General features: G+C 36.6%; 1 protein-coding gene across 5 annotated transcripts in view; it reads left to right on the forward strand.

Annotated features, from left to right (window-relative positions):
* Positions 1–27827, forward strand: part of PARD3 (par-3 family cell polarity regulator) — a 720675-nt gene that overhangs the window by 449831 nt on the left and 243017 nt on the right. For 4 of the 5 annotated variants that reach the window (XM_023218156.1, XM_023218152.2, XM_023218155.2 and 1 more), the window contains exons 10-14: positions 3116–3255; positions 6248–6376; positions 8741–8779; positions 21894–22082; positions 22878–23048. In XM_023218156.1, the coding sequence (XP_023073924.1) occupies positions 3116–3255; positions 6248–6376; positions 8741–8779; positions 21894–22082; positions 22878–23048 (668 nt within the window). The remainder of the gene's footprint in view (positions 1–3115; positions 3256–6247; positions 6377–8740; positions 8780–21893; positions 22083–22877; positions 23049–27827) is intronic. The other variant, XM_023218154.1, reaches the window with a different exon arrangement.

Consider the following 27827-nt stretch of genomic DNA (forward strand, 5'->3'; position numbering starts at 1 on the left):
CCTTTTTATACTGATACAGCTGTATTGATTTAGTTAATTACAGTTTTTCAAAAATTAGGATATTTGACAAATCATGATATAACATGAACTTTTTAAATGAGGTGATTTGCCACTAAAAGAACCATTGTTTTGAATACCGATTTTATTTTAATAGCATTTAATGAAAAATATGATTGCATTTACACAAGCTAATTTAGAAAGATTGTGCTTAATCACTGTAAGGAGAAACAATGGTTTTAAGTGTTTTTCAGACCTTGGGTAATCTTAATGATATAGAGTCCCATAGATCTATCTTGATCTTAATTTACGAACTGTGAGAGTATATGACAACACATGCTGCTTGTGCATGCTGCCAATACTTACAAATATTTTATATAAAAATTGTGTTTAGTATAAATGTGGGGAAGAATGCAGATTATCTTTGATTAGGACTAAATGCATATATTTTAATAATAATGATTGTAGGAGAATTGAACAGGCTTTCCCTGTAGCTAGCAAATTTGTTCTTACCAGTTATTACATTTATTAGTGAAGTGCATTAAAAACATAGGGTGGGCCGGGCGCGGTGGCTTAAGTCTGTAATCCCAGCACTTTGGGAGGCCGAGACGGGCGGATCACGAGGTCCGGAGATCGAGACCATCCTGGCTAACACAGTGAAACCCCGTCTCTACCAAAAAAATACAAAAAACTAGCCGGGCGAGGTGGCGGGTGCCTGTAGTCCCAGCTACTCGGGAGGCTGAGGCAGGAGAATGGTGTAAACCCGGGAGGCGGAGCTTGCAGTGAGCTGAGATCCGGCCACTGTACTCCAGCCTGGGCGACAGAGCTAGACTCCGTCTCAAAAAAAAAAAAAAAACACATAGGGTGTGTCAGTGTTAAACTTCAGATTCAGTTCAAAGTGAGCTAATGTGCTTTGAGTGGCAGCAATTCTTCAAAAACTGGAATCAACTCTTAGTACAAAAAAAGATGTCAGTATAATGATTCTTTGGCCTAATTTTTGATCTATATTATATAACATGACAACAGAATAGCCTCAGTGTACTTGCTTCCATAATTATGATTTCTTAATATTTATTGCCATTTTGGTATTCTCAAATACCCTGCTCTTTTGTAGAAATTAGCTTTTTAATAAAGTCAGAGGAGAAGGTCAGTAATCTGTTTCAGTCAGTGCAGTGTTTTGTTGGCTTTGTTAAATGAAAATTGATATCTACTTATCTTTCCTTGAAAGGTCATTGCCTGAACTTTTAGCTTACAGATTTAGGGGTTATTGCTGATATTTTAATAGTATTGAGGTTTCTACAACAGTCAGCATTCATAGTTCAAAGAAATTAGTATTGCAAAAGAAGAGTAATTAAGAATTCTTGGCCGGTCGCGGTGGCTCAAGTCTGTAATCCCAGCACTTTGGGAGGCCGAGACGGGCGGATCACGAGGTTAGGAGATCGAGACCATCCTGGCTAACACGGTGAAACCCCGTCTCCACTAAAAAAATACAAAAAACTAGCCGGCGAGGTGGCAGGCGCCTGTAGTCCCAGCCACGCGGGAGGCTGAGGCAGGAGAATGGGGTAAACCTGGGAGGCGGAGCTTGCAGTGAGCTGAGGTCCGGCAACTGCACTCCAGCCTGGGCGACAGAGCCAGACTCCGTCTCAAAAAAAAAAAAAAAAAAAAAGAATTCTTTCTTAATAAATGTTATTGCAAGTCATTAGAGTTTCGTGAAAGCAGAGACATATGGAAAAATCTCCGCAGAGCAATTACAGACATTTCATATAAACAATATGCCGTTCAGGTGTTCAGCATGGAAGACGTCAGAAATATTAATAGCCCAGGCAACCTAAAGTGACTTCAGACTAGAAGTAAATGAATGCTTTGTTTGATGTTGAGAATAACTATGGTAGGTTTTGCTACAGGAATAATTATGGAGTGTTTTCTTTATTTCTCCTCTAATGTTTCTTTAATCTACATTTTTATTCACCCATTTTTTTGTTCACTTATATTTTACACTTTTCATTACAGTTTTATACTGAGTGAGGTATCAGATTAATATGCTCTTTTCTAGATTTTTCACCTTTACAGATCTCTTTATTCTTCCCATAATGAGCAAGCATTTGACTTAACAATATTTTAACTGAAATGGAAACTAATATCTTAAGAAGTAACATTTTAAAAAAAGCTTAGGTAGAAATCATGATTGTAAAGATTTTTTGATTCATTGGAAATGTATCATTATCTTCGCAGCTTTTCCTGGGCACATGTTGGCTTATTGCATGTTGATTCAAGTGACATATAAATGCTTTTCTGCATTGTATTGAGCATATAAGACTGCCTGTCAAGAAAGCTGCCAAAGAAATGAGAATTTAAATTCTGTGAATCATCAGAGTAATTTATAAATGCATCATTCATTTAGTACCTTTAAACATATATGATGATCCCCAGATTTGGTAGCCATGATCTGAGATGGAGTCTTCACTGAGTAATTTGCCTTTTTTGGGAGTAGGGGATGGGGAAGGAAATATACATGGTAAGATTTAGGTGAATTAGAAGTGAACTAGGCAAAGATAATATGGTTCATGGTTTATCCTCTTAGTAAATTGCTTTGAATAATTATGATTTGGGGAGGTTCCATTACCTCTATGTAGAGAGATCTCTCATTTCACTATTCCTTTACATCTTCCTGGACATTTTTGTCTCCCTTGCTCGTACCTCCTACCCTTGAAATTTGGATGTCATTATTGCACAATAATATTTGAGTTTTGAGGTACTGTGGGTCTTTTTTTTTTTTTTTTTTTTGTGGGTCTTAACAGAAGTTTTTTTCTTTCTTCATGTAGTGAATTTCCTATTCAAAGATTTACATTGATTTGACAACTTTTAGCAGTCGTATTTGTCTTTGAGAAGATTGCTGTTTCTTCTTAGATTAATAACTGTTGATATGCAAACCATTTAAACCTTCCACAATATAGTCTATTTTGAACAATTTCATTACAACTTTTAAAGTATTAAAAGAAATGTAGACCATTGTGAAAGTTACAAAATGTCAAGTTGAGGTTGAGTATACTAGTGCAATACACTTGTAAAATTCAAGATATCTCATTTTATTTACTTTTTTTCCCCTTCACATACCTAGGTACAGAAGGTTTGGGATTCAGCATCACTTCCAGAGATGTAACAATAGGTGGCTCAGCTCCAATCTATGTGAAGAACATCCTCCCCCGGGGAGCGGCCATTCAGGATGGCCGACTTAAGGCAGGAGACAGACTTATAGAGGTAAGCGATATCCCCAAGCAGGATGTTCCCTAGTTCTGGAAATGTTCCAGTTCCAGGAGCCAACTTTTAAAAACATTTTCATACAATATGAAATTAAACTATATACATTTTAGCGGAAGTATGCGTCACAAAATGTGTTTCTGTTTTACGTTTAAATTTTCCATGTTGTCTTTTATATATATATATATTTTTTAATTGTTAAAATGTTTTGTAGAGACAGTGTCTTGTTATGTTGCCCTAGCTGGTCTTGAATTGCTTGAATTGCTCGCCTCAAGTGATCCTCCTACCTCCCAGTGTGCTTGAATTACAGGTGTGAGCCATTGTGCCCGGCTCTTTTTTCCATGTTATCTGATGAGAAATTAATCTTTCCATTTAGTTTTTTTTTTTTTTTTTTTTTTTAATGAGATGGCGTCTCACTCTGTCGCCCAGGCTGGAGTGCAGTGGCACAATCTCGGCTTACTGCAGCCTCTGCCTTCTGGGTTCAAGTGATTCTCCTGCCTCAGCCTCCCTGGTAGCTGGGACTACAGGTGTGCACCGCCATGCCTGGCTATTTTTTGTATTTTTCATAGAGACAGGGTTTCACCACATTGGCCAGGCTGGCCTTGAACTCCTGCCTTGGCCTCCCAAAATGCTGGGATTACAGGCGTTGGCCACCATGCCCAGCCCCATTTAGTTTAGTTATAAATTTTTAGTTACTCAGACATTTGGTTTATGAGTAACATTTTGTCATATAAAATGTCTATAAGGTTACATTTTTAGATGACTTTATATTTATATCTGGCAATATGGAAACATTATCCACTTTGTATTCGGAACAGAGACAGATGAAATAAATGAAAACAGTGTGTCTTGATAAGAGGAGCAAGGAAATCTTGAAATGGCAGCATGGAGAATAAATTGAGACATAAGAGTCAAATGTCAGGAAAGAAAAAAATCATTTTTGAAATTTTTTTCTATGTCTTATGAGTTTGGGTTCATTGGTATTTGAAGCTGCCTTGGAAATACATTAACATACATAATTTGTGTTTGATGATTTGCACATAAAAGAGAAAACGAAAATTGAAAAATATATTTTTAACCATTTTTCTTAGTTTTTTTTTTTCAGAAAATACACTCTGTATTTTTATTAGCAGATACTGCATTTCCTAATTAACTAATATTCAAATATTAATGCTAAGGTAAACTTTTACCACACTATCCTTTTTTCTTATAGTTTCATATATGGTTTATATTTCTCCAGATTGAGTTTTCCTAAAGAATTTTTGTAAAGTAGGGGAGGAGAGGGATACCATCCATATTTTTTTCCATGTCTACATTTGGGACCTAGGTCCTTTACATTTTATTCCCACTGTTTTGGTCCTGTGCATGGGACAATGTATGTTAAATAGGCACTGTTAGAAATGAAGTAACAGATGTTTGAGTACAAATTATGTTTAGGGTCCTGCTTTGTGAAAAAGTCACTTGTTCCTGGGGGTATAAATTGAGTAGTACTTTAGCCTATGTCTGCAGTCGTAGCTTGTTTTATTTGTAAGAGTCTTCGCTGGGACTTGAATTCAGTCCTCCTGTCTTCTAAGTCCAAAAAAATATGTCTGTCCTTTTCTGGCTCTCTCGGTTTTTCTTTCTAAAGATAATTGCTTTATTATTGAGTCACTTTTTTCTTTTATTACATAATCGCTTTACCTTCAACATATCAGAAAAACCTTTTTATTTTAAAACAGTGAGAAAGACCTGCAACCTGTATGTCTTTAGAGTTAGGCTTTATTTCCATAGCTGTCATCTTTGTGTTAAAATGGAAACTTCATTTTTGCATGTTTTAAGCCCAGCCTTCTAGTATCTGCAGTTGCAGCTATACACTATTGATACTTATGTGCATTTTCTCTGAGTGTCCAGATAATTAGAATCATACAGAGAAAATTTAAGTATCAAATGACTTAATCATCTAGATTTTTTTTCACTTTCTTTTGTTTGAGTACAAATTATGTTTAGGGTCCTGCTTCCTGAACAGGCCGCTCGTCCTGGGGGTATAAATTGAGTGGTACATTAGCCCATGTGTGTAGTCGTAGCTTGTTTTATTTTGTAAGTCTCCGCTGGGACTTGAATTCAGTCCTCCTGTCTGCCATTCCTTAATAGTAGTACCTTGAGCTATATGAGGTTGATTTTTTTTCAGAAGGGGAAATGTTCTGAAATATATTTTAACTACAGGAAAATTTTGATACTGCAATTTAAGTTATAAACTTATTTGCCTTGGACCAAATGTCATGTTTGTCTAAAGAAAAAATTGTAGAACACCTTTTAAAGGAAACATATGCTCTCATTTCTGTGGAATATATAGTGCTTTCTGATAATGATATTATACTTCCTGTTAGATAAAAGATTCCCTAAGAACAAGTTGTTTTAAATTTTTTTCCTGCTTGAATTCTCTCATAACATTGAACAAATTTAATGTGAAATTGCTTCCCTACTAAAAAATATTGTTTTGTAGCTGTGTTTCTTTAATGTTTACCTTTTAGAGGTAAACATTTTATTATATTTATCAGCAAAATTTCATTGAAAGTGAAAATACCAAGTACCAAAATATTTTTGGTGTGTTTTTATTAATCTTTATAAGAGCAACAACTTTTTATTTGGTATAAGAAAATCTATGATGCACAAGGCTATCAAAATATCTCAGTTCTAAGCCAGTAAGTTTTGTGTTAACTTGACATTTTTGAATTATTTATTACTTGTTACTTGTCAGTGCCCTGGTGATTGTCATTTGGGTTTAATGACAAACACTAAAAGACAGACCACTTCCTTTCTTACTTCCAGATATCAGGTCTTAGTTTCTTTATTAGTCACAAAGTCTTAGTGGTTCCCAGATCATGGCAGAATTGTGTGTGAAAAGAGTTATGTTCCATAGCAGATATGGCTAGTCCTGGAGTGTGTGTGTGTGTGTTTTTCCTGTTGTTTCCGCAGGATTACAGCTGAAAACTTTTGTTTTGTTTTGTTTTAGGTAAATGGAGTAGATTTAGCGGGCAAATCCCAAGAGGAAGTTGTTTCCCTGTTGAGAAGCACCAAGATGGAAGGAACTGTGAGCCTTCTGGTCTTTCGCCAGGAAGACGCCTTCCACCCAAGGGAACTGGTGTGTAAATTTAGAGTAGATGAAAGATTTCTGATATGCAGCAGCCAGGGGTCTGGGTTAGTTGCCTGGTGGCAAATGTTTATTGAGACATTTTCCAAGGAATTTCTAGATCTTACATATCTTTCAGCCCTCACTGAATACAAACGTTCTTTTATCTAATACTCCCTTAGTTTCAGAAATGGATATCCTCAGTAATGAATGGAGGGGTATTTAAACATCAGACTGTAGGGATATTTTCGAGGGCATCAAATGTTCATCACTGTACACCCTCAGATGGACTGACTGAATACAGAGACGCTGATTATTTCAGAACTGTCACTCCACAGACTGTCGCTGAAAGCTTGCCATCTTCTACACTACATATGACAAATTTTCATATTTCAAATTTTCATAGTACATGTCAGTAAGCCAAATAGATGATTGCTTCCTTACTGTTGTGTGAAAAGGAATACCTTTTAAAAAAATATTATTAAAAATAAAAAGCTCTAAGTGGCAATAAGCCTCATGGCTATTAATTATACAAATACAGGTCATGTTATTTAGGATGACATAAATGAAGGAAGTGAAAAGGCATTTACAACTTTTGCAACGTGTCTCCTTCACTTTCCATACATACATTAATACATATAAAGATGTACATGGTATTGGTGTGAATGAAATAAATGTCTTAGATGTACATGTTCTGAGTGTTTTTCTGCAAAAGTGCTAGGTTTCATTTATATATAAAAATGACATAATTGGAGGAGTTGCCTTTGTCTTTTAATGTGGTAAGAAAGTTGTTTTATTTCAAGTACAAGTGATATTTTAAATATTTCAAAACAGATTCTACTTGGATCCTTTTGGAATACATCCTTTTCATCTAGCTCTTAGCTCTAAACAAAAATTAATTTGTATAATCTAGAGTGACAAGGTTTTAGGAATGAGGTTTCCAAATTTATCATATAGCCCAAATTCTCTTAAGTTCTGTCTTCAAGTATGGATGTGTTGTGATAAAATTTATATTTTATTTATACATACAATAACTATATTTTATTATCGGTATAAACTATATATTTCTATAAATATTATAAATGAAAGTAAATTTTAGTCATAATATCTCATCCCCTGGTTACACACTTCTCTTAAAACTTAATGTGGATTTTGTGGAAATTTCAGACTGTGATAGGGTTGAAAAGTGGACACTTTTGTTTTAAGTAGATTTTGAATAAATTATGAAAACTTCTTTATATTTAAAAATGTTTAATGCATTATTTCTCAATTTAAATTCAGTTTTTCGTTTTCCCCCCACTGTTATCCAATTTTGAGCTTAAAATGCCACCTGATCCTAAATCTGGAGATGTCTCTATTAAATTGTAAATGAGCACTTAAAAGAAAAACAACTAGCTTTCCATGTGATTTGCTGAAGCTTTAATTCTTCCTCAGTGTCTCAGAGTGCACTAGTTAGCATTATTAGATTGCCAAAGCTTAGACACTGCTCTTAAGCAGCCTTTTCCAGAGTTAGTGCCAGCATATAGCCAGCTTAGGGTTATTCAGGTTCTTCTTGTCCAATTTTGATCTTCCAGGCTTCTGTTTTTCCCTTCTGCTACCTACTGTTTTTTTTTTCTTGGTTATGTAATTTATTGCTTGTGAGCTTTTCATTAAGGAGTATGCCAGTAGGCCGTCAGTCTATTATGCATGTTGCAGCTGCTTTTCAAAATTTAAAAGAATAAAATCCTGAAAACTTAAAGGGAGGGGGCATTTAAAAATAATCTTTGAATCTAGTAGACATAACTATTTTCCTCTGTTTGGGGGGTCTGTGTTTATATTCTGTGTCTAAATCTAAATACTTTTATCAATCTGTGCCTTTTTTATAAATCATCCTTGTATGTTCCTACGCAATTAAGGCAAGTCAACATTATATGAAAAAAAAAATCACATTTATTTCCTGTGCAACCTTTTAAAGTATAAAGCTGGTGGTTCAGACTGTAGTTCAAACTGTTATTATCTGGTCTAGCTATCAAATGATTCTATATCTTAAAACTTTGTTGATTGGGAAAATTTAAAAGCAAAATTAGAAACAGTGCCATGATTAGGAAAGCAGTTTGGTGAGACTTCTTTTCCTCCAAATAATAAATTCATGATGTACTATGAATGAGCAAGTAAAGATGTATATCTAGAAAAATTTCTTAAAACATACACATAAACACACACATCAGCAAAAGGTTGGAAGACCGAGCATTACATCAGCCATCATATAATTACCCTTGATACATTTTGTGGATTTTAAGAATCAACAAAATTTTCTTTAAAATAAATCATTGTGTCCCTATGTGTTGAAGATGGCTTTGGTCAGTCTGTATTTATGTTTTTCTTCAATTCTTCTAGAATGCAGAGCCAAGCCAGATGCAGATTCCAAAAGAAACGGTAAGAGCTTTGTCTTTTGAAGGATGCAGAGATGTTGGAAAGATACATGGAACTAACTTCTTACTAATTTAATATGAAGTTACTTGTCCTGCCTTTTCCTGGCTCATAATATTTAATACATGGGTTTATTAAATGCCAAAGTGGTCTTATTTTAAGGTGACTTATTGTTACCACCCAAAATGGAGTATATTTTGTGATTAATTTTGATCAGACAGACACAAAAAAGAGAGGGATTTCCTATTCACCTGCAAAATGAGGACTAAAGCTTAGTTGTTTTACATATATGCAGAGTATTTCATGACTTATGAAATGCTCAATTATAAATGGCCACAAAATGGAAAGAAAAGTTAAAAAACTTGATTCAGTCATGGAAAAAAAGGGAGGGCTAAGAGAATACAGTTAAAAAAGTATACCCAGGAAAATTAAAGTGACGTGTCAGTATTAGGCTAATAGCATAGTTGTTAGAATAACTATAAAAGAGATAATTTCTCTTACCAAAAGTTAAGGCCTCACAGCTCACATTAAAATGCAAACATAGTTGCATCCTGTTAAGAAAACAAGTCCTGAGACAGACTGGGGATAAAAGAGTAAGCTTAGTTCCAGCAGGCAGAAATAATACAATAAAAGGAAGGTTCGCTCTATCAGTCTCTGTGATGATGTGCTACATGGGAGTAAAAAGGGCATTTTATATTGACATGGTAGAAATTCTAACAATCAGGATCTTGTTTCCTTTTTTCATCAAACTACATAGCACAAAAGCATTCATTCTCAAACTATTGTAAATGGAAATTTTAGCAAAGTCGTTTCCATAGTAGGTAATGTTGGTATGTCCCTTTCCAAAAATTTTTACATTTGTCGACTAAAAAAAGTAAGAATATACAGAATTGAAATAACATAATAAACAGTTTTCATTTTCTGTACAGCTTCATAAACAGAAAACTTTGAACTAATAAACAAAATGTTATTTTTCAAATATTTCAGTATTTAAATATTCAAATATTTTCAAATATTTGAAAAAAGGAATATTTGAAGAATAAATATTTGAAAAATATTTTCAAAAATGAATATTTCAAATATTCCTTCTTTTTTTTTTTTAAGTCTAGAATCTCACCATGTTTCACAGCTCACTGTGAACAAGCAGCCTTGACCTCCTGAGCTCAAGTGATCCTCCTATAAATATTCCACAGTTCTGAAAACAGATGACAAATTACATCTTGGAGGAAAATCAGTAAACAACCTTGAGAATATTCCGCATTAATAAGCGTGTATTGTAGAGAATTCCTAGCTTTAATTTTTGGTTTACAATATAAATAGGGCAATTATATCTAATCAAAATCACACTGATATTTATGTGTTGGGGGTAGATTAGACAAGGGGAAATTGAACAAATGGATTCTAAATAAATGGAGTACAATAGCAATTTATAACTACTCTTTGAAAAGACAGTAATTGTGGCAGAGTATAATGTAAAGCTACAATACCTAAAACAGCATGGCATTGTTATAGTGGTAAACAAATAGATCATTTAAACAGATTAAGGGTTACAGAAACAGACATGATGTGTATAGGTATGTGCATGTATATTAAAGAAGGTACTTCAAATTAGTAGCTTCAAAAGGATAATTTACATAGTGTTTATAACAACTGCCCATTTATGTACAAAAGTAAATGGGCACCATATGTCAAAATAGATGGAAAAGATCTATAAAACAAAATAGATCCGCAGTCATTTACACACACACACACACACACACACACACACACACACACACTCGTTTGGTATCTGTACCATGATATAGTTATAGGATAAATGCAAAAGGAGGAAGTATTTACAATGTGATCCTTAGGGGAAGAGCTATTCCTTTATAGTTTAGGATAAATATCAGAATATTTTGAAAAACACAATGACTTTGCACACAAACTAATCTGTTAATGTCTAAGACAATCTGAGATGGAAAATGATGCTTTAAGTAGTAAAGATAGGGATGTTCTTTCAAAACATGTAGTCAGTGCCAGGTGCAGTGGCTCACACCTGTAATACTAGCACTTCGGGAGGATCACTTGAGCTTAGGAGATTAAGACCAGCCTGGGCAACATAGCAAGACCTCATCTCTACCAAAAAGTTAAAAATAAACAACAAAAAACATGTAGTCAGTCCTGTTGAGGAAACTGATGATCGGCTGTGAACTTCTCAGTCACCAGAGGGAAAGAAGCATCTTTTGATGTGGTATTCTGTTAAGAAATGCAAGGTGCATTTCAGTTCACAAGCTGTGTCTTTATGGTAGCATGACATGGCAACTGGGAGTCACCTTAAAAAAGGAAATCATGCTGGGCACAGTGGCTCACACCTGTAATTCCAGCACTTTGGGAGGCCGAGGTGGGTGGATCACGAGGTCAGGAGATTGAGACCATCCTGGCTAACAAGGTGAAACCCCGTGTCTACTAAAAATACAAAAATTAGCTGGGCATGGTGGCGGACGCCTGTGGTCCCAGCTACTTGGGAGGCTGAGGCAGGAGAATGGCGTGAATTTGAGAGGCGGAGCTTGCAGTGAGCCGAGATTGTGCCACTGTACTCCAGCCTGGGTGACAAAGCGAGACACTGTCTCCAAAAAAAAAAAAAAAGGAAAGGAAGTCGTATATACTTTTACATGTGTCTGACTTCTAGTTGTACTTGGACTTTTTTTCTAATATGAGTTTCCCAAACTAAGTTAAAAGCATAGTTTAGTTTAAAATATTGTTTATTAATTTTTTATGCGTGCTCTCACATCTGTGCCTCTCTTTATGCTCCAGTTATGCAGTATCATTTTGAGTTGTAAAAGGCTTAATATTAACATGATAATTTAAGAAATTGATGGGGTATAGTCTCTGCCTTTCTACCTTTTGATGGCCAAGGATCTGTTTTAGGCTTTTTGAATATTGCTAGTTCTTGTCACATAGTATTGCTCAAGGAAAACTCCATGATAGGCTTTTGCTGTTTTTATTAGTGTTTCTTAATGACTTTTTTAAGGTTCTAGGTCTGTGAAATCTTTGCCTATTTTGTCAATGCCTAGAAATGGGGAGGAGGGGAGCAGTAATGAACTCACCACAAATCCAAGCCCAATGCCCGCTTTCATTTTGGGCTTTCTCAGGGTTGATTTTGGAGCAAACCATCTTGTATCCACTTTAAACCACAGGAATCGTACCTGTGCATACAGTATGATTCTTTCTTGTTTCCTGAGGGAGATACATTACTTCTGTCAGGAACTATACGTGATTTATACAGGCTCACAAAAAAATACAAGACAGTTTCTTTTACCTCTAATGCTTAACATTGCTTATAACATTGCAGTCCTATCTATGACTGGCATTTATTCATCAGTTATTGTGCGAAACTCTTTATGTGGATTATCTTATTTAATCTTTAAAATGTTCATGACTTGGTTCAGGCATGTCCAATATTTTGGCTTCCCCGGCCCACATTGGAAGAATTGTCTTGGACCACACATAAAATACACTAACACTAATGGTAGCAGATAAGCCAACAAATAAATAAATAAATAAATCGCAAAAATTTCATAATGTTTTAAGAAAGTTTAGGTAGGAATTTGTGTTGGGCCACACTCAAAGCCAGCCTGGACTACATGCGGCCCACAGGTCTCAGGTTGGACAAACTTGACTTAGTCGGTGATATTATCCTATTGAAAGGGGAAGAACAAAGAATTAACCTTAGGACACTCCAAATCTTAGAGCCCAGAATGTACTCAGGTTGTCTGACATCAGAATCTGCAGGGCAGTTTTTATATCTCCTTAATATGGCTTGGTATGTTAAGAGGGATATAAAAAAGCTAAGCTACATATATAGTTTCAGGTAATACAGTATGAGTTCCATGTTGGAGGTTGATAAACTGTGATTGAATTTTATTAAAATAAATAAGCAATAAAGAAATCCAGGGTTAGATGCCATCTTATTAGTCAAGATGGTGGGAAGAGATCTTGTTGATTTTTTTGTTGTTGTTTATATTGCTCATGGATTGATACATAGGCTTTCCTAGAACACGTGTTTAGTACCATTGATTTCCATTAACTGCTGCATGGACACGTCTGTCCTTTCTCAGCCCAGTGACCAATTTTGCAAATACTTTCTCCTCACTTGGGCTGCTCTCACCTTCTTTGCCTGTCCATATGGACGCCAACTTCTAATCCTGCTGAACTCTACCTATCTCATGAGGCTTACCCTAACCGGAACTAATGTTCTCTCCCATTTGTAGTTCTTTGTCATCTTTGTCTTTGTTTGTTTGTATTTGTAGAATGCATTTGTCTTGCTTTATTAATAAAATTCACTGATCTTGGCTCACTGGAGCCTCCGCCTCCTGGGTTCACGTGATTCTTTTGCCTCATCCTTTTGAATAGTTGGGATTACAGGCATGCCCCACTAAGCCTGGCTAATTGTTCGTGTTTTTAGTAGAACGGAGTTTTGCTATGTTGGTCAGGCTGGTCTCGAACTCCTGACTTTCAGTGATCCGCCCACCATGGCCTTCCAAAGTGCTGAGACTACAGGCGTGAGCCACCGCACCTAGCCACATGCTTAACTTTCAAGAATTCAAAATGCATTCTAGAACATGTTAGTGGGCTTTCCCTACAGAAACCACAGGGATACGTTGGGGATTCTTTAGGAACTTTTTTGAAGGTCAGAAGCCATCTCGATAGGCTAACTTCAGAAAGGTTATTGTCTCAACTTAGAAATTTAATGAACTAGGAGTTAAACATGGGCCTTATTAGGTTTATTTTACTAACAGTTATATTATTAATAGATCAAGTGTAGGCTGCCATATTTTGTGTGTGTGTGTGTGTGTGTGTGTGTGTGTGTGAGACTGAGTCTGACTTTGTTGCCCAGGCTGGAGTGCAGTGGCTCGATCTCGGCTCACTGCAGCCCTTCCGCCCAGGCTCAAGCAATTCTCCTGCCTCAGCCTCCCAAGTAGCTGGGAATATAGGTGCCCCGACCATGCCTGGTTAATATATATATATATATTTTTTTAAGTAGAGATAGGGTTTCACCATGTTGGCCAGGCTGGTCTTGAACTTTTGACCTCAAGTGATCTGTCTACCTTGGCCTCCCAAAGTGCTGGGATTATAGACATGAGCCACCTCGCCCTGTCTAGGCTGCCATATTGATCCACTGTAAGTTGAGAAAACAGTTGAGTCAGACAAAGTGGAGAGGAACCTCAAAGAGGAGTGAATCTGTGAGCCATTATCTCTTAATCCAAAAGTGTTTAGATTCTTGGAGATAAACTCATCGTCAAATACTTCTTTAGGCTTATAATGCAAATTAATTTTAATATTCTTGAGAACATACATGGAAGTGTACAAAACTCTAGATTTTTGTGGAAGATTTATACTGACATACAGTAATCATATGTTGACCTCAGTAGTTTGATTTTTTAGCAGCAAGTGTTGCTATTGTGACAACCAAATTTTATAACATGTGTGTACTTCTAGTGCCTTAACTGTTGATTCAGACTTACTTTAAAAGAACCTTATTCCAAAATGGAATTCAATAATATTTTCATGATCTTACAGAAATGGTAATGATTATGGATAGTGAATACCTGCAGCAGTTTTTACGGAATTCATTTGAGATGGCTTACTATTATTATAGTAAGATAATGATTTTTTAATGTTGGGTGTGTTTTTGTTTCAGGAATACATCTTAGTTTTTGTTTAACTGTAGCCCTTTTGCAACATAGTGATAAAATTGATAATATCTTTATGATTTATTATGTTACCTTTTTGCTGTTGAAATCTTAATATGATAAAGATGGTTTTTAGATATAGCAAAACTATTGTGGCTTAATTACTGTATGTAATTTTTATTCTGAACTGTTAGACTTTTAGAAAAGTTTCAAAAATAGTACAAAGAACTCTACAAAGAATTATTTATGCACATTCCCCAATTGTTAATATTTTTACCACGTTTGCTACATAATTTTCTTCCCTCTTCCCTTTCTTCCTTCCTCTACCTATTCTTCCCTTTTCCCTCCCCCATATAATTTTATTTTTTTTTTAGTGTTATTCTGTTGCCCAACCTGGAGTGCAGTGGTACGATCTCAGCTTACTACAACCTCCGTCTCCTGGGTTCAAGCAATTCTCCCACCTCAGCCTCCCATGTAGCTGGGATTACAGGTGCCTACCACCATGCCTGGCTAATTTTTGTATTTTTAGTAGAGACAAGGTTTCACCGTGTTGGCCAGGATGGTCTTGATCTCCTGACCTTGCGATCTGCCCGCCTCTGCCTCCTGAAGTGCTGGGATTACAGGCGTGAGCCACTGTTCAGGCCAGAAGGAGGACATTTTCTTATGTAACGGCGTTATAGTTATGAAAATGATTTAATTGATTGTATTATCAGTTGCCCCAGTTAATGTTCTTTATATCATAAATAAATGAGAGAACAAATTACAAGTAAGAATAGAATTTGGTCCTGTTTCCAATTCAGGATCATGCATGGCACTTAGTTCTTACGGCTTTTTAATCTCCTTTAACCTATTATATTTGTTAATATTTTCTCAAGAACAAATTACTCCAAGCAAATTTTTGATTTTTGAAGGGGCAGATTACTTTGAGAATGTCCCTCAATTTGAGTTTGTCTAATGTTTCTTTGATTGGGTGAGAATTTTGGGGTTAACATTAGAGATTAATAATTGTGCAAAACATTTTTTCCTCAGCATTATTTTACCAAGCAAAAAGTTTAAAAGTGTTCCAAAATGTGTTTGGCATCTACCATTCGAATTAGAAAACAGCATATGACTTTGAACTTTACTAATAAGAATAATGAACTTTATAATATCAGTACAAATAACATACAGAAATGTTCATCTCACATATGGGATAAATTAAAATGGGGAACTTAAGGAAATTTTGAAGTTTGATTGGAGGGTTATTCTTTTATTGAGAGGTTTATCATGGTTCTTAAATTTAAGAAGAATTTAAGAAAAATTTAAGAACCATGATAATTTCTCCATTTAAAAAATCCTTCTCTTAAAAATATAAATGGTTGCTCATACTGTCTCAGATACCTACCTGCATATTATTTAATCTCTGTTTGTTGAATAAGTATATTCTCTCTTTCATGTCTGTGAAAAGTTCTGTTGTGCGTGACGCTGTGATGGTCTGCTGTCATGGCATGATTGTTTTTTAGAACTGTCCTAAGGTGCTCATTCATAGCCCATTTTTGTCCCCAGCAGTAGCCCCTCCCCATTATATACAGGGGATCCTCAATTTATGATGGGGTTACTTCCCCATAAGTTTGTTAGTAAACCCACTGTATGTTGAAAATATTGTTACGGTGAAAATGCTACGACGCTGTAACCCAGCCTAGCCTACCTCATGTGCTCAGAATGTTTACCTTAGCCTTCAGTTGGGCAAAATAATTAAGACAAAGTTATTTTACAGTGAAGTGTTGAATATCTTATCTAATTTGTGCGATGCTATACTGAAAGTGAGCAATAGAATGGTTTCATGGGCACCATCAAAAGTTGAAAAATCATTATGTTGAAACATTGTAAGTTGTGGACCATCTGTATAACCCTCTACCAATTTCCCCTCCTCCATGCAGTGTTTTTTTTTGAGGAAGCACAATTAAAAAAATGATATGAAATGGAATTTTTTGTATTGTAAAAATAATGCATATCAACTGTAGAAAATTCAGTCACGTGTAGAAGAAAATTAAAATCACTTGTAATTCTGTGACTTATCGTCATTTTGATGTATTTTTTTTTATATACATATTTCTGTCTGTGAGCCCAGCCAAAGATAATGTATTTTTTTTAATGATTTTCTTGATCTGGTGTGGTGGCTCATGTCTGTCATCCCAGACTTTGGGAGGCCAAGACGGGTGGGTCACCTGAGGTCAGGAGTTTGAGACTAGCCTAACCAACATGGCAAAACCCTGTCTCTACTAAAAATACAAAAATTAGCCAGGTGTAGTGACATACGTCTTTAGTGCCAACTGCTTCGGAGACTGAGGCAGGACAGTTGCTTAAACCCGGAAAGCAAGATTGCAGTGAGTTGAGATCATACCACTGCACTTCAGCCTGGGCAACAGAGCGAGACTCCATTTCAGAAAAAATAAATAAATAAAAAGATGTTCTTGTCTACCTATTTAATATGTATCATGTCCCAGCCACATCTACCTATTTAATATGTATCATGTCCCAGCCACATATCCTATTATTGTTAATAAATGTCATGCCCCAGGCACGAGTGAAGACTGACATAAATTCCTACCTTCTGAAGCTTCTAGTGATCTTTGAAGGCAGACATTAATTCATAAAAATATGTTGTGGAGGTTTTTGATTGGCGTACTGGAAGTTATGAAAGCCCAAAGGGTAAAACTCAATTTCTTAGTCACAAATACTTTCTTGTCTTACATAATATTTTGATAAGATACTTTATTAGCTGAATGGCATTCCCATTGTGTAGCTATATCTTAATTTTCCTAACTTACTGTCATACACGTCAATTTTTAGCTATCGTAATTAAAACAATACCCTCACAGTTAAATCTTTGTACATGATCACAACTATTTTTGTAGGCCGTATTACCAAAAGTAATATTTCTAGCTTGAGAAAAAGGCAAACTGTAGAAGGTTTAGATAAGCATTGCCAAGTTGGTTTCCATAAATATTGTACCATTTTTTACATTCACCAGCAGTGCAAGAACATGCCCATTTCACCACACCTTCCACAGTATTAAATATCATTACTTTTATTTTTTTAATGTTCTATGGCATAGCAATATTTGTTGGATATCATTAAAGAAAATGTATGGAGCAATTTCATACCTTTGATTGATTTGCAAGTAAGATTGAACCTTGTAGTTGGAGGTTTATTTATTGGTTCTCTCATCTTTCTTTAGTGAATGGCTTGTTTATATCCCTTTCCTGTTTGATGCAGACTGCTTATCTTTTTGTTATTAATTTACTAGGGATTTGTGCATTAAAGATAATAACTCAGCTGGGCATAGTGGCTCTTGCCTGTAATCCCAGCACATTGGGACGCCGAGGTGGGGGGGATTGCTTGAGCCCAGGAATTTGAGACCAGCATGGGCAACATGGCAAGACCCTGTCTCTACAAAAAAAAGAAAAAGTTAGTCAGTCTTGGTGGTGTGCCCTGGGATCCCAGCTACTTGGGAGGCTGAGGGCAGGAGAATCACTTGAGTCCAGGAATTCAAGGTTATGGGGAGCTATGATCATGCCGCTGCACTCCAGCCTGGACAACAGAGCAAGACCCTGTCTAAAAAAAAAAGATAATTCTGTAGATAAGGGATCTTGAGAGACAGAAATTAATGATTTATAATGGAGAGATAAAACTTTTGCTGAGTCACATATTTTGTTACAAAGTCGAAAATTGACTATTGAGCTCACTCCTATAATTTTATGGTCTTCTATCATTTGTGCACAGACCATGTTTCTCTTGCCTCTCTTCACAATATTTTATACATTCTCATCCAAATTTTCATTTGTTGTGGCTCAGAATTACCCTTCCCGTGATTGTTTTTCTGCTGCTTAACACAATCAACTCTTATTTCCTTTTTTATAGATAACACCTGTGCTGCAGATTAACTGTGGAATTGGGCCTGTAGGCCAGCTCTATTCTCAGTTTTTTGGACTGTTATTTGGGGAAGAAGGAAAAAGGGGCCATGGTGGTGCCCACTTGTGACTCTTTCTCTGTCTCACTACAGATGGAAATGTACATCTTTTCTGCTGTTCTCAGGAGGGTGGGATACTAAGTAGCTTTCACAATACCCATTCAGCAGGTTGCTTAGCAAAGGTGCACTTTTGTTCTGGGTATTTAAAGACAGCAAATGGTAATGGAGAAATGGGCAAAGGAAGAACTGACAGGCTTTATTGATGAAAACAATCACTGAGGTATACACACATGTATGTGCATGAGAAAGGTGTTCTTGAGTGACGTGACTGTGCACAGATGACATGAGGAGCGAGTTAAAATATTTTTTACATTTCTGTAGAAAGATCTTAATTCAAGAAACAGTTGATAAGGTGCAGAATCTGGGTGGAATAACAAGGTGATAGAAAGTTTCTGCTTTACATCAGAATATGGAGATTCCTATACTATCTGACTTTATGAACGTTCTCAGTAATACAGCATTTCAAATGATTTTTGAAGAGCAAAATTTTTTGAAAACACTTTTCTGCCAGAGAACTAAGTTCTAAAAGCTGGCATTAATTTCTGTCTATGTCAAAAGCCAAATGGATTAATAATGGAATATCACATGAAACATACAATGTTTCACGTCAATGTTCTTAATGATAATAATAACTTAAGACTTGATAGGAAAGCTGAAAAAGATTATTCTCATTCTGCAGTTGTTATAATAAATGAAACTATCCCCTGGAGAATATGCTCTTTTTTAAAACAGGTTCAGAGATCGGCAGTCAGAAAATATTCCAAATTGATTAAAATTTTTCATTACATATGTAGCCAGCTCCTTATCCTGATCTTTCAAGTAGGAAAAATATGAGAATTGTAAGCCTTGGTGAAATGTTATGGAAATGTAAAACTCAGTAAACACTAAAAAAGCAACTGAAGATTCAAATCAGAAAGTAACAATTAAGAACCTTGCAGAGTTGAAGCAAGTAAGCATAGTGAATGATGAGACTTAGATGTGTCCATAGAAAGACTATTCTTGTTTTCCATTTTTTCAAATGTAGCTTTTCCAGGCAGTACTGATTGACAGAGTAATTTTTTATTTCAATGACCTCCAGATTTAAAGGCAAGGGGGGAGCTATGGTGTATATTGACGCTGTTTTGTATTTTAAACATCAAAATTTACCATACTTTATATTTCTGTAACCGATTTTATATTGAGGTAGTGCACTTCATTTACACATAGTCATTATTTAGTACTCTGTTAATGTTTTAAGGGGCTGGGCACGTAAGCCCAACACTTTGGGAGGCCAAAGCGGGCAGATTGCTTGAGCCCAGGAGTCTGAAACTAGCCTGGCCAACATGGTGAAACCCCATCTCTAAAGAAACACAAAACTTCGCCCTGTTTGATGGCACGCACCTGTAGTCCCAGCTACTGTAGAGGCTGCAGTGGGAGGACCCCTCAGCCGGGGAGGTCAAAGGTGTAGAGAGTGTTGATTGGCCACTGCATTCCCGCCTGGGTGACAGAGGGAGACCTCAAAAAACAAACACACTTGTTTTGAGCCACATGGACCAAAATAAAAAGTGTGTTGAATATTCATGTTTATAGAGCAAAGCATGTATATAAAAATACTTTTGTATCAAAGTGTTGATATATTTGATCTTTTTTTGCTCACAATATATTGTTTTTATTTGAGCTATAATTGTTCTCTGGGAATATTTTAAATCTAGTTTTTATAATGAGCAGGCTTAAGGCTTTATTTGGACTTTGATCGTAAAATGTACTTACTTTGCATAGTTAACATGGCTATCACCCTGTATTTTTTCAGGTTCTTATTTTGAGTTCTTCATTATATAAGTTTTAATTTTTTTTAACCCATTAGCAAGTTTATTGTAATTGAAGTGTTACTTGTCTTTTAAAAACTATGAGGCCAGCCTTTGAGATAGCACAAAGATGTCCTACCATAAAATGTTAACTTTACATATTTGTAAATTAGAAACATCACTTTACATATCATATTACTATGGGTCTAATGATTTATAAATAGCATTTTGCTTATTTTATGATGATCTAAAAAATTCACTTACAGATGAATACTGTACTCTCAAAATGTATTTTATCTAATTGAGACATCTGAGATTGCATGTTTATGCCCCCAAATTCCTTGCATTCCAAATTTCCTTGAATTCCAAATTCCTTGGGTTGATTTTTATTCTTATTAGGACATTTCAAAAATTTGGTAGGATGCAGTCACTTACTTTTTTCGTGTTATTGAACATTCTGTAAAAGCACGATCTGTTTAAAGTATATATTCCTACATATCTGTGTACCATTATATTTCTTATTCTTTAATTATAATTTGATAAGTCAAGCTTGAGTGATTAAACAGATGCTAGATAAATATTTCAAAAGTGGGAAAAGAGGAGGAGAAATAGGTTTTAGAACTATATGTACCATTCAGTTTTTACTTGAAGAGCCTGTGCCATATGTCTGTTATGTGGTTGGAGCAAGAATTTATGCTTAAACAAGCATCCTGGCCTTACTGATTTGGACATGACCAGTATAGAGATGGTGGAAATCTTGGCCATGAGTGGGATTGCTGAGGAGGAGGACCTCAGAAGGCTGAGTGCTTCCTCTTCAGGAGTGTAGCCTTTCTTAATGATAGACTGTCATCTTAATGCGGTTTATTCAGTTATACGTTAAGCTTTCATTTCTTCCTCTGTTTTAAGGGAGGTGAACAAGAATTCATATATCCTAAATGTTTTTGATTTTAAAAGTCTTCCTTGTCTTCTGTACTTGGTGACTATGAAATTAAATCTGGTATATAACTAATTAATTAAACAAGATTACCTGAATAATATTTACCAGCTCTATTATGTACACTACAATGTTGTGGAAAAGTTTTCTGTGATGTTGTATATCTCTACTTGATCTCACAGATGTTGATGTTGCAATTACTTAGGGGCTGTCTGAACCCAGATACCGTTTTCTGCTGATTTTGTATGATCAGGATTTGGTATTTTTTTGTGAATAAACACCATTAGTGAACATTAAATGTATTGATAACTTCAGAATTTCCTTATAAAAAGGGAGAAAAATGAATTATATTTATTTATTTTTACTCCTGTTGTTACTGTTTTTCTTGTCGTTTAGAGTATATAATGAGACCAAAAAAATCCTGAACTCTAGAACTCTACTAGTCTTTAGTCCTTCCACTACATTTTCCCCCTGACTTTCTCAAATCTGATTTAGGTTTGTTTCAATATTGAATAATTGCTACATACAAATATTAACAGCTGGTTCCAGAAATCTTCTGGAGTGGGTGCAGATGTACTGTTTTCATGGATCTTGCTGTGGAAACTTGGTGGAAATATTTTGCCTCTTAAGGAACTGATAATTAGCAGTCTTTAAAAATAACTTTGAGAAAGAAACATTGGAATATAATGTGCTGTGCAATTTTGTTCCCTATTAGAAAGCAGAAGATGAGGATATTGTTCTCACACCTGATGGCACCAGAGAATTTCTGACGTTTGAAGTCCCACTTAATGATTCGGGATCTGCTGGCCTTGGTGTCAGTGTCAAAGGTAACCGGTCAAAAGAGAACCACGCAGATTTGGGAATCTTTGTCAAGTCCATTATTAATGGAGGAGCAGCATCTAAAGTGAGTGTCACTTTTACCATGCGTATGCCTTTTAATTTCAACGTTGTTCCTATTTTAAAAACATATTCCTATTGAAACTTTTAATTTCAACCCTGTTCCTATTTTGAAAACATATGCAGTTAACAAAAGTTTTCTCATTTCTTCATGGTACCCACATTCACAATCAAACAACTAGGAGATGTCTCAGTGATGTGTCATGTGGGGATGGAGTCCATAACTTCAACTCTTCATTTTTTCTCTCACAGAACATATAACCCGTAGACATGCTAGTTAAATGAAGTTAATTTATGCAAAGACTTGGCATAGGTCCTGACACAGAATGGGCGTGTAGTAGACATTAATCTTTCCCCTCCCCTCCCTTGTTTGTGGGTCACTTACTCTATTTCTCAGCCTAGAGAAAATTTCCTGGCCATTTGTTAAGGGGACAGTTCTCTGCAACTGTCTAATAGCCTTTAGCTTTTACATGTGTTGGTTTCTAAATAACCTCTATGGGTGTTTCTGGAAGCAAGAAAGTAATCACTTTGTGTCCTTTGAATTAGTATGCTATTTTGGTAAACAGATTATGATAATGACTTGATTTACAAATGTATAAATGATTGAAATAGACACAGGCTACAATGGCTGCTTAGACGTTATTATGCCAGTGTTCAACTGGGCATAATCCATTAGGATTAAAGCTCTCCCCTTTTTTTTTTTTTTGCTTTGTTTTTTATTTTATTTATTAACTAAAGGAAAGGCTACTTCTTTTATAGCAGTCTATTTAATAGCACTTATTTTTACCTGTTTTCTTCCCAGGATGGAAGGCTTCGGGTGAATGATCAACTGATAGCAGTAAATGGAGAATCCCTGTTGGGCAAGACAAACCAAGATGCCATGGAAACCCTAAGAAGGTCTATGTCTACTGAAGGCAATAAACGAGGAATGATCCAGCTTATTGTTGCAAGGAGAATAAGCAAGTGCAGTGAGGTAAAAATTGCAAAAAAGTACTAGCATCTGAGATTGTAATAAAACTACATTTCTGTCCTAATTTTGGACAAAGGGTGTTAGGTTCCAGGACCTTACCTCAAAAGACCATAAATTATCTTTGCTTGTTGTGGTTTTATTATTTTGTAGGTGGATTGTGATTTGTGTTCTTAATTCTTGTGATCAACATATTCCTAAGCGGATATTAATACTCCTATTGCCAACTCAGCAGGAAACACTGGAATCTCAGAAGCCCCTTTAGCTGAATTTTTTCTTGAAATCAGGGTCACATCTTCCTTCTCAGAGCCAACAGTTTCTCTTTTAGTTGGCAGAGTTATACCTGGGAGGTGAATCATACAGAGAAACAGTTGCTTATTCATTTGTTTATCTAAAATGGGATGCCTCTTACAAAGTCCCTAGTAGGAAACAGTCTTTCTTTCTCCCATCCTTTCTTTTTTTTTTTTAAAAGACAGGATCTCACTGTGTTGACCACGCTGCAGTTCAGTGTTGTGGTCACAGCTGAATGCAGCCTCCATCTTCTGGGCTCAAGTGATCCTCCTGCCTCAGTCTGCAAAGTCCTGGGATTACAGGCATGCGCCATAGCACATGGCCCATAGTCTGGCTTTCTTAGATGATGGTGTTCTCTTGTGAGATTATCAGTAGCGTATACCTCCCTCTCTTTCTTCAGTCCCCATTTTCTCTTTCTCTATGGGATTGAGTCTCTTCTCTTTGAATGCCTCTTTTTTCAGTGATCTGTATTGCATTATACTCTGCTTGTTCTAAATGTATGTTGCAGTTTGGAATTAGGAGGAGAACACAGAGCATCCTCTCTTGAAGGATAGGATCATCTATTTTCCCAAATATGGAAAAACATATTTGTTGTATAATAGGACATTTGAAAGTTAAAAATAAATTATATGTAGACTTGATAATATTGGAGCTTGAAAAAAGCTAAATTTCATGGATCCATTATAAATTATGTGCCATCTGTAGAAAATAGGTCAGACTAGCCCGTGTGCAAAATGAGCTGTTGAAAATGTGAAGTTTTTCTTAAATCAGTGTTCAGATTCCCACATTTTAAGATCAACTAAGATAAAATGATTAGCAAATAATACAAACTGAAAATGATGCCTAAATTTTTTAAGTGATTTTCTTAATTTTTAAACTTCTGTTTAATAAACATATAAAGCAAACTTTTCAGGTTGCAGTGACCACTCATCTGAACCTATGATACAAGCATATTTTACAAAGAAAATACACTCTTGAGCTCAGCTGGTAGTCAATATAGAGGTGACGTGTTCTGAAAGATCACTGACCACTGAATTATTTTGTTATTTGTATTTGCCAAATGTAGAATGAGTTAACAGTAATCAACAAATTAATTTCCATATCAAGAGAACAACGTAACCTTAACTAAAAAATCTCAGAATGGAGAAGAGTGGGACATGAAAACATTCATTTGTGTAAAATAAATATAAAAGCTAATCCCTCACAGTAGGATACTGGACTGATATTTTCCTCTCTTCCCTCCCTCCTGGACTAATGGAATAATAGTTTTTACTCATTGCAAAATCAGTAGCTGATCCTTTAACTTAAGTCCCACAAAGCACTATGTGAAAACGTCTCAACTTCAGTTTACAAAACATATCATTCTCTATTACACCTTTTTCTTTTGGCCGCCTGAATACTTTCCCATTCCACAGGACAGTTTTCATTCCGTAGAGACTTACTGAGCATCTTACGTATATCCGAAAATGTGTTAGATCCTAGGGACATAGCAGTGAGTAAGACAGATGGCATGCATTCTACTGGACGACATATCACCTTTGTCTTTTAGAGAGCAACTGAAATTTTTAACACCTTCTCAATGTTTTCCTTCACAGAAAACATTGAATGCTGTAGGAGGACTTAAAATGCAGAAATGGACTGAAGATCAGTGTCCTACTTTTATCTGATTCAGATTATCCCTGTTGTTCCCCCCAAACAGTGACAAAGTAAACCTGACCAGCCTGAAAATGTTTTGATAAAAGCACTGATTTTATTCCCTCTTGTCCTGTAAGAGACATGAAATTGGAATCCCCCTGAAATATCTCTGTGTCTTACTCACTTCTCCATATTGATTTGTGTGAATGAATATGATTTAAGTAAGGAAACAGCTGCAATAGACAGTAATAGACTTTAATATTCAATATCCCTTTTGGTATCATTTTCATACATTGCTGGTTATTACTATTTCTTAGGACAGCATAAGCTTATAAAGTAATTATATAAAAAAAATCTTATGAGTACTGTGCTATCTTTGTAATACTAGCAAGAAGCCTTTTGTACTGATAGGGTTTAACTAAAGAATTACATGAAGACAGAAGATCTCAATTCAGCTTCCCATAAGGCATAAGACAGGATTTTTCTGCTGTTGTACTTATGTATTACCTTTGGAAAACCTTCTCCTTTGCACACTGGGAGGGTATGTGTAAATTATTTTACAGTAAATATTGATATAAGCATAGGACATCATGCTGTCCTGAACAAATCTCAAGCCAGAATAATGTGCTGAGTTTTCTTTCTAGGTCTTTTAATCAGCCGTATAGTCCAGTCTTTGCCAATCAGAAAACTGTATTTTGCTATCTCATCTTTAAGTCCAAGGTTTGCATATTTAATTTCAAGTTAGGGAAGGTAAGAATGTGTAAAAGAAAATCTTTTGTTCTTTGTCACATTTTTCTTTATCTTATACATGGAAGTGCTGTGTATTAATATGTCTTCTTTATTTTTCATTTTTGTAGAGACAGGGTCTTGCTATGTTGTCCAGGCTGTTCTCCAGCTCCTGGCCTCAGGCTGCCAAAGTGCCGAGATTTCAGGCATGAGCCACCTCACCTGGTCCAATATGTTTTCTTTGAATTTATTTGTCAGCTCCCTTCACTAGTTATTATGTTAAAGCTCTGTATTTCCCTAACATTAGTCCTGACAAGACACATTGGAGACATTCTCTGGGAGCTATTTCTTAGCCTGTTTTGCTTGGCCTTTCAGGAATCTGCAGGCACTATCTCATTCTCAAAGTGTCTCCTATCTATGTCTCTAGTTTTCTGCTACCATACTCTGGGTCTTCTCTAAAGTTTCCTCTTTTCTGCCTGTTCTTTCATTGTTCCTGTCTCTCAAAGTTCCTCGGGGTCTGTTGTCTGTTTTGTTGGTTGTGGTTTTTTTTTTTTTTTTTGAGATGGAGTCTCGCTCTGTCGCCCAGGCTGGAGTACAGTGGCGTGATCTCGGCTCACTACAACCTCTGCCTCCCGGGTTCAAGTGATTCTCCAGCTTCAGCCTCCTGAGTAGCTGGGATTACAGACGTGCACCATACCCAGCTAATTTTTTGTGTTTTTAGTAGAGATGGGGTTTCACCATGTTGGTCAGGCTGGTCTCAAACTCCCGACCTCGTGATCTGCCCACCTCAGCCTCCCAAAGTGCTGGGATTAAAGGCGTGAGTCACTGCACCCTTCCAGGTCTCTTTGTTTTTAACTCTGCTCATACTACCTAGCTGATCTCCACTCCCTGGTCCTCTGAAACCACTTGTTAGGATGAATACCATCATCCTCTTTCCAGCTCACAACTCCACTCTGGCATCAGATCCCTCTGTCCACCTGCCTAGGGAAATATTTCCTGCTATATCTTATGGGCACCTAATTCACAAGGGACCACATTCTTTCTGTTGTAGAAGGCAGAGATCTGGGGTCATCCAAATGACCCTCTCAATGCTGTCATTATGCCTGTTGCCTGTTGCCTCTACCTCTAGAATTTCCCTCTATTCTTTTTTGGAGACAGAGTCTCACTGTCTCGCTCTGTCGCCTAGGCTAGAGTGCAGTGGTGCAGTCTCAGCTCACTGTAGCCTCAACTTCCCATGCTCCAGCAATGCAGCCACCTGTCTCCCTAGTAGCTGGGACCACAGGCATGCACCACCACACTCAACTAATTGTTTCTTTAAAGACGGGATCTCACTATGTTGCCCAGGATGATTTTCAACTCCTGGGCTCAAGTAATCCTTTGGCCTCAGCTTCCCAAAATGCTGAAATTACGTCTGTGAGCCACTGCGCCTGGCCTAAAATCTCTCTTCCCTCGGCTGCTCCCCTCTCTCCCCTCTGCCACTGCCTGAGTTCCGACCTCATCCTCTCACCAGGCTCACTGCTGCAGCTCCCTGAGGGGTTTCTCTGCAATCAGGCTTTCTCCCTCATTCCATTCTCTGCACTGTAGTCAGGCAAATTTTTCTACAAAACACATTGATCATGTCAGTCCCTGCTGAAACCCCTTCGGGAGCTTTCCACGTCTCCAGGATCAACCAGTCTCCATCGTGGGGCCCACTGGGACATGCCTGATTGTCATCGGTGCCCTACAGCCCCTGCAGCACCTCTGCTCCAGCTACTCAGTGTTTCTGGTAATTTCTCAGATATGGGATGCTCTTTCGCACCTCTAGGTCTTCCACTTGCGTCCATCTGCCCCTCATCCTAGCAAAGACTTACACAGTCTTTCATTTTCCATTTTCTCTTCCAAAGTATTTTCATTGCTCCATGTACTCCCCTCCACCCAGCAGCTGTCACACTATCGTGGTTTCCTCTTTGATTTTCTTTTGCTGGAATTGTGGATTCTGAGACTGCCAGGACTTGATCCATCTACCACTTTCCTATGTTTCCATTGCTGGTATCCAACCCAGGCCTGACCCATCAGCACAGGCTGAATGATGAAGAGCAACCCTGGCTTTTTAAAAATTTTTTTTTTTGAGACGGAATCTCGCTCTGTCACCCA

Source organism: Piliocolobus tephrosceles, chromosome 9 (assembly GCF_002776525.5).
Source record: "Piliocolobus tephrosceles isolate RC106 chromosome 9, ASM277652v3, whole genome shotgun sequence".
NCBI lineage: Eukaryota > Metazoa > Chordata > Mammalia > Primates > Cercopithecidae > Piliocolobus > Piliocolobus tephrosceles.